This window comes from Ooceraea biroi, chromosome 11, assembly GCF_003672135.1.
Source record: "Ooceraea biroi isolate clonal line C1 chromosome 11, Obir_v5.4, whole genome shotgun sequence".
In the NCBI taxonomy this organism is placed as follows: domain Eukaryota; kingdom Metazoa; phylum Arthropoda; class Insecta; order Hymenoptera; family Formicidae; genus Ooceraea; species Ooceraea biroi.
This window is the reverse complement of record NC_039516.1, coordinates 146,249-154,098: the sequence shown is the minus strand read 5'-3', so window position 1 is coordinate 154,098 and position 7,850 is coordinate 146,249. Positions and strand designations below refer to the sequence as shown.

The window sequence follows — 7,850 nt, the reverse complement described above, 5'->3', positions numbered from 1 at the left end:
GGCCGGTTCTGGCTCACTTTTCCAGCCATGTGGAAAAACCACGTGACGGGGGAGGAGAGGGGGAGTGGGGGAAGGGTGGAGGGAATGTGAGTGGGGTTTTCCCCCTCCCCTTGATTTTTTCATTGGTTGTTCCTCCTCCACCTGATTTTGTATTGGTTTTTCCCCCTCCATTTTATTTTCTATTGGTTTTTGTTATCGCCGGAAGTGGGTATCGTCTTGGATGATGATGTTTTTTTTTCGGTTAGGGCCCGTTATCGCTGGAAGTGGGCGTCGTCTTGAACGACGATGTTTCGGTCGGTTACCGGACGTGATTTTCGGTTAGGGCCGGTTATCGTCCTGGGCGGCGATTATTTCGGTCACAGGACGTGATTTTCGGTTAGGACCCGTTATCGCCGGAAGCGGGTGGCGTTTTACTCGCTCCACTGGATTTTCCGTTAGATTTTTTATCAACGGAAGCGGGTGGCGTCCTGGTCGACGATGTAATTTTTTGTTGGACGTTCGCTGATAACGGTTTTCCCTGATATCACCGGAAGCGAGCGGCGTCCTGGTAGACGTTTTTTCAGTTAGGATCCTTTATCGCCGGAAGCGGTCCTCCGGCTGATAACGTTCTATTTTTGGACGTCCGCGCGGATCGGCGCTCGTCCTTGAAATTTTCACCGTACGTGGTTCGACGGTCGTCCCTCGAAATGACGCAACATCCGCGACGGTCGCGTCGGACGCCGCTCGACGCGTTCGAACCCGCTCGGACGCGTTCGAACCTGCTCGGACACGTTCGAGGTCGCGCAGTGGCGTAGTCGCGGTTATCCTTAAATTTTTCCCCGGACGAGGCGCGACGGTTATTTTTTAATCTTCCCTCGTTCTATAATTTACCGTCGGTACGCTCGACCACTATCGCTACGTACAAGACGCGTAGGGAAGGGTAGGGGTTCAACGTGATTTGATAGCGAATAAAAAACTAATTTATTTGTATTCTGCGATTAATACATATAATACATTTTTTACAATTATTACAATTAATACATATAATATATAAAGAATACACATTTAATAAGATACGTAAAGATATAGCATGGCTGTGCGCAATATATTTTGAGCAACGTGGAAAAATATAGTATTCATTATGCTCAATGTGTGTACATTACATAGTAATAAAATATATGTGCGCGCGCGCATGGGAGCTCTCGGTACGCAGCGCGTAGCCTAAACGTTACCGAAGGCCGCGACGAGCAGCTCGCAATCGAGCAGATCATCGGGGTCGAAGTCCTTGCTGTCGCGTATCGCCCTCGGAGCGTCGGAAGGATCCTCAACGCCCGCGGCGGCGTGCTTGAAGGCGCGCAGTTTAGCCTCGACCCGACCGACGACGCTGACCATCGTGGCGATGACGTGCTCGGCGCAGTGCCGCAATCCGTAAAGGTAGCGCACCGTCGGCGCGGACAGGGTCATACGGCCGGTCGGTGTGTCCAGGCGTATGGTCGGCTGATGGTTGATGCTGACGAAGCGTATCGTCAGATCGCCCATTCACACGGGCGGAGGTGCGATGTGCTCGTCAACGCCGTTAGCCCGTTCGAGGTAGTCGCAGACGATGGCTCTGCTACTCACTAGTCCTTCCCACATCTCGGTGGTCAGCAGTATCTCCTTGCCGGTAGTGTTCTCCATCGCGATTTGCACGGCCACCGCGTCCGCGGTCGGAGGGACGCCCATGCCGATCTCCAGATACTTGTAGCCGATTCTGGTCAGGTTGTATCCGCGGCCAAGCAGCCGCGCGCGTCGCACGTCGACGTTGGCCGTTGCGGCGAGGTCTCCCCACCTGTGGGTAAGATACGAGATTTGGGCGAATTATGATAAAACGATCGATACGAGCGTCGAAGAGATCCATGCGCGCCATCGTTGTGTCGCGCGACTCACTCGCGACGTTGTCTCTTCATCGCGCCCCCGGTCTCCTCCGACCTCGGAGCGACGTTCTCCTTCTCCATCTGTTCTAGCGGTGCCTTGATGCAATACATCGCGCTGTGGACAGGAACGTGCGTCTACTCCTCCCAGATTAAGGACGCTCGACTGCCGTATCCTCAGCGAGACGCTGTTTATATACCCTTCTCCTCCCATGTAAAGGTGCGTGACGTAGATGGGAATGCGCGCGACTAATCAAACGCGACGCTGGAACGAACGAGTCGAGTGAGCAGATCCCACAGTTTCCGTAGGATATCCTCCCTCGGACACGTCACGCCGATCACGTCGAGATCGAACTCCCCGGACCTCGTCACGGTCTCGGTGAACTCGTACGCAAAGAAGCAATCCCGATGAACGAAGTAGAGGTGTCCATCGGTGTAGCGGTAGGCCGTGCGTGCCAACGACGGTATACCCGGGAAAACCGTCTGCAGCGTGTGGTACCCGCGAGCCGTCATGTTGCATTCGTCCATTTCCAGTACCTCGTAATCGTTGTACATGACGTAGGTGCGACCCGTGTGCGAGTTCAGCGCGGCGTTGATCACCGCGTTTGGCGGAAGCCCGAGATCCGTCGCGCGTCGCGGCCACGACGCACGTAGCTCGAGGGCGGGATAAGACGCCATGTACACCCATCCATCGGCGAACAGCACCAGGTCCCCCTTGACCGTCTGATACGTCGCCGACAGGCGCGTGACGGTCTTTGGCAGGAACCTCGCGTAATCCCCCAGGACGAACGGTCTGTCGACGATCTTCCCGCCCAGGTCGATCGACCACGCGTACCGCCCGCACGTGACGAACAAGCGCTTTCCCAGCACGAGTAAGGTGTCGACGTGGCGCCAGGTGCACGGATCGGGCGGCTCCGGCGACGCCGCCGTCGCAGTCGTACTCGCGGGCGTCGTGGTCCTTTGTACGACCGTAGGCTCGGCGGGCGTCGCGGTCGACGGCTCACCCTCCGCGACGCCGTAGAGATTCCGCACGGCGAGAACGTCCTCCGTACCCAGCACCACCGGCCATTCCACGGCGGGCGAGTACGCGTACATGAGCGAGTTCTCGTCCGTGGTGTGCGACAGTCCCAACGAGTGGCCGATCGCGTGAACGAGCATTCGCAGCAGGTGATGCGAGTTCTGCGGATTGGGGGTCAGCGCGATGTGCCACGCCTCGAGGTGGTCGACGTGCACCTCCGACACGTCGTCTCGAGCCCCAGAGAGTAACGTCGCGTGAGCGAGCACCTTGCCCGGTCCGTCGAGGTTGTCGGGGCAGATGGCGTCGTCGTGCCTACGGTCCAGCATCGTGTGCCTAGCCTCGCGGAACGCTATGATGATGTCCGGCTTGTTCGTGTCGCGCGAGAACGTCAGCGACGAGTTCGCGGTCCAGAGAGCGAAAGCGGTCTCAGTCGTTCGCAGGGTCGTCCGGTCCGCAAGTTGGAAGTTCCACGTGAAGTTCAGCCTCGGCCACCGCAACGGTGCGACGCCGAGCCGGCGACTCGGCGCGGTCTGGCCATGTAACGAAGCGTCACGTTGTTCAGCGTACCGTCGACCGGAAGGTGGTAGTACTCTTGAAACAACGAAACCGCGTGACGCAGCTTGTCGTTCGTGATCAGGGATCGATTAGCGGTGCTGTCGAGATAGCCGTAATGTCGAAGAAAATTGATGGCTCCGTCCCTGCTCCGGTACGTGTCGTACGTGGAAGCGAGAGGAAACGCTACGAGGAGGAACGCGGCGACGGTGGACGGCGACATCGCGGCGATAAGGTCCAGCGCATACGCGTCGCGCGAGCGCGGTGATGCGACTGACGCCGCGCGGGGGGGAGCGGTCGCGGCGATCCGTCGCTCGCGAGGACGCTGCTCCGTACCGATGACGCTCCAAGGACACCCGCGCGACGAAGGTGGTTACCTCACGTACCCATGGGTAGGAAAGTCACAGCGTTATCGGAGGTGGCGGCGGTTTTCCATCGTCGCTCTCTAAATATAATGTTCTATCAAAAGAGCGATAAGCGTATCTGCGCGGAGATGAAATCCACGGAAACGCGATGCATCGGAAACTGGGGAAACCATTTCCTGCAACACGCTCCTTGCGATACGCGATTCAGCGCATTATGCAGCAGTATCGTTTTTCGTTCGCGACAAAGTGCGTAAACAATTAACAATGGAGAACATCGTGGATGCCGTTGGTGGAGTTCACGCCGCATCGATGATGTTCGCCGATACGGCTGAAACGTTGGCTAAGCGTTTCCACCAAATCGCGCGAAACATGACCCGCATCCACGCCGAGTTCGACGCGCAAACCGTGACGTACCTGTTGCAGGATATGTACGTACCAAACCGAACGACCGTTCTTCCAATCCTCACGTATATTATTGCGTACGCGAGTGTAATTGCGTGTGCGCTTTCTAGGGGAACAATACGTGACTATCTTCTGGGGATGGAGGAGGTGATGCGTCAGCAGATCGGGACGTTAACGAGAACATCGGGTCTGGGTACATCCGCGCCAATACGCCACCACCCGATGAGTAAGTGTAACCGTTCGCACTCGTCCAAAGATGCGCGCGCTTCGTTAGAATAACGCTCACTTGTCCGTACTAACATTTCAGGCAACCCTGAGTGAAATAAGAAAAGGACCACACGCTTGTTTATACATCATTTATTTTGTAACAATATGATATAATATGATATAATATGATAATAATATATGTATCGTGTATGAGTTAAGCCTAACATTACGCATCGCGCGCGCGACGATCCGTCCGGCACCACCACGCGTGCAGCCTCAGCGCGTTCTCCAGCGCGCAGGTCCCGCTGTGCTCGCAGCAGCATTACGTTCCGGGATCGGAGCTCCCCAACTCGCTGAGACACCCGACGTCCGCGTAGTCCTCGTCGATGGATCTAACGGTCGCGCGACGTTCGCCGACGGGATCGCCGAGGATACCCTGCAGCCACTGTTTCTTCTCCGCGCCCTTCACGTAGACGAGCGCATCTCCCCCCGTGCCAAATACCGCTCTACGGATGAGAGCGATGGCGCGTCCGTAGCTAACGGTACCGTCTGCCCAGCGTAGCCCGTGGTGGTTCGTCGTGAGCCAGTGGGCTTGCGACCTCTCGTCCCTCGTCAGGCGCGTCCACGGTACCGGCGCATGGAACACGTAATGTACCAGCGCCCGTTCCGTCGTGCGCAGCATGGCCACTTCCTTCACCGCGAAGCCACCCTGGACTATGAAGTCCTGCAGGTCGCAGAATATCGGGTCGTTGCACATGGGTACAGCCAGCGTTTACACGACGCGTCGTACCACGCTCGTCAGCGGGTTGTACTCGACTACGCGATCGTGAAGTATGAGGCAGGAAGCTGTGGTCTCGGGCGGGACGTTACACCTACAGTCGAACTCTATGCGTACGTCAACGGTGGCGCTCTTCACCGACTCGTTCTGCCTCGAGCAGTCCTATCACCACGAGCGGACCGCAGGGCAGGAACTTACTCAGCGTCAGCATCGCACCGTCGTCGTCCCGATCGAGCGCGTAATACGCTCTGCGGAATCTGGCGTACATGTCGTACAGCACCGCGTATCGATTTTTCGTAAAGTCCAGATGCATGTCGTCGTAGAGATAGAACTCCGAATTGAGAAAAAGCTTCACGTTGGAGAGGTTGCACTCGTCGAACAGAGAGGCGTCCTTCGTTGCGATGTTCCTTCGACCGGTCTGCAGCGCGAAGATGACGTAGCGCGGCTTTTCCAGCTGCGTAGCCGCTTTCACGGCCCAGGTGTGCGCGGTCGTGCTCTACAGAAGGGGGAACTCGTACAGGTCCCACGAGTGAAACGCCATGCTGAGAAATTGCCCGCTCTCGAGGGTGCGCAGCAGCCGTAGTTTGTTGATCTCGTTCAGGTACACGTGCGGCATGCGCCACTGCACCTTGTGCAGGTCTATCTTCGGCTCGTGTCGGTCGCTTGACAGCACGACGCAGTTGATGTCGTTGCGCGCGCGAATCAGAACGAGTTCGTGTCGCGCGTTGATCACCACGCGTCTGTAGTCCTCGCAGAAGCCCAGCAGCGTCCCGAGAGGGACGCAGAGGTTGAAATCACCCGGTCCCGACGTGTTGTTCACCACGCTCCATCCCGCGTTCTGCAGGATATTAGCGTGCGCGTGAGTCAGGGACCGTAGTTCTTGAGCGTGCTCGTGACGCCGACGTTTCGGCTCCTGTCTATCTCAATGCCGTTGAGCTCGTAACGAATCTCGTCGAACAGGAACGCCGCGCAGTTGTTCACCAGTCGCGCCTGGTTCGTGTGCGCCGCTCCGCCATCTCCCTCTCCAGCCGCCGTCCCGACGATCGAGAACGTACCCTCGATGTACAGGTAGCTCTCGTATGGCAACGTGTACAGATCCTGCTGTTGTATGGGAATCCGTATCTCGTCGCTGTATCCAAACGAGGTGTTAGCGTACGGGTTGTACGTGTGGGTCTCGAGGCCGACGATGCGCTCGTCGAAGACCGGTTCACCGGCGATGTCGAGCACGTCGGCCATCGTTGACGGCATATCCCAACGAACGAAGGAAAGCCGCGTTCCCTGCGCTCAGCGCGCCGTTGCCGCTCGCGCGCGCGTCCCCTCGGGACGGTCGCGCTTCCACGTGGTACCTCTTCCTCTCCCGTTTTCGCCACCACGCTGCAGAACGAGCATCCCACTCGGCTCTATGCAGCGCGCGAACGTTGCACGTGCAGACGCGCCGTTATCTCCACGCCGCGGAAGTTGAGCGGACGTCCGTTCTGATCCACGACGCGCACCGTGACGTCCGTGACGCTCCGCGCGACGACCGGGAGGTAAATGATCTGACCGGGTCTCTCCGACAGTTTATATCCCGGCGGCACGTTGGGGGAGAACTCGTGTATCGTGTGTGCCGGTCTGTCGTTGGTGTACGCTCCCGCGGTGACGTTGCACTCCACGCGAATGACGTTCACGCTCACGATGTTTACGGGTTCGTCGGAGGCGTACCACCTGTTGGGCCGAAGAACGCGGGGCGAGAAACCCAACAGCGGGCCGATGGTACCGGGTCTCGCGAAGTTCACCCTGTAGGCGCACTTTATCTCGCTTCGCATGGTGTTGTCGTTGGCGCGCAGAGCGAGCGCGCCCTCCGCCGCGCTCTCCTCGCCGTCCTCGTACATATCGTACGCGCCGACGTCGTCGTCGTTGTTGTTGTCGCCGGCGTCGCGCGCCTCTGCCTCCGCCCCCGCCGCTCCGCGTCGACGGAGCAGGGCGTTCCTCAGGAACCGGCTTATGGTGCTGAGCTCGTAGGATCCCTCGGGAATCGTTATCGAGGCGTCCTTCTCGCCGTAGTAGAAGCTGTTGTTGGTCGCGTCGACGTTCGGTATCGAGTTGTAGGTCTCGAAGTCCGCGAGACCGAGCTCGTAGCGGCCGTCGCTCAGATCAATGGGCGGGAAGTAGCTCACCGTGAGGACGCTGCTTCTGCCGGTCAGTGTGAGCGTCAGCGATATGACGAACCGCTACCATGCGACGTTCCGTAGAAAACGCAGGCACAACTGATCGCAGATCCGCTCGTCGTACGTCTGATAGTGGTGACGATTGTACGCGATCGACGCGTCACCGCCCAGTTAGCGCTCGAGCGCCCGCTGCGGTCGCAGGTTGCCGAAACCGTCGAAGTAGACGACCCTGTCCCCCCTTTTGGCGTACGCCATCCAATGGGTCCCCGGACCAGCGGAGCCGTCGAGGTTCACTATGCCGCACTCGTTGCGACGCACGCGCGCGGGTAACGCGTCGCGCACGAACACTGTGACATCCTGCGATGTCCAATACTTCAAAATTTTATTTTTGCTTATTCAACACATTTATGAATTAATCGCTAGAATTACGGTATAAACTACCAACATATTGGTAATATTATAATTTACCATTGATACTTATCGTCAATCAAG

At 57.7% G+C, this 7,850-nt stretch overlaps 2 protein-coding genes across 2 annotated transcripts; both read right to left on the bottom strand.

The window, feature by feature from the left end:
• Positions 1 to 2,138: 2,138 nt before the first annotated feature.
• Positions 2,139 to 3,233, bottom strand: LOC105286440 (matrix metalloproteinase-17). Its single transcript, XM_011351391.2, has one exon. It carries the CDS (start codon positions 3,231 to 3,233, stop codon positions 2,139 to 2,141), a length of 1,095 nt encoding a protein of 364 aa, XP_011349693.2.
• A 2,096-nt stretch (positions 3,234 to 5,329) lies between these two features.
• LOC113562951 lies at positions 5,330 to 6,447 on the bottom strand. Its single transcript, XM_026973799.1, has 3 exons — positions 6,115 to 6,447; positions 5,840 to 6,049; positions 5,330 to 5,707 (listed from the first exon to the last, which is right to left on the bottom strand). Exons 1-3 carry the CDS (start codon positions 6,445 to 6,447, stop codon positions 5,330 to 5,332), a joined length of 921 nt encoding a protein of 306 aa, XP_026829600.1.
• Between the last annotated feature and the right edge of the window lie 1,403 nt (positions 6,448 to 7,850).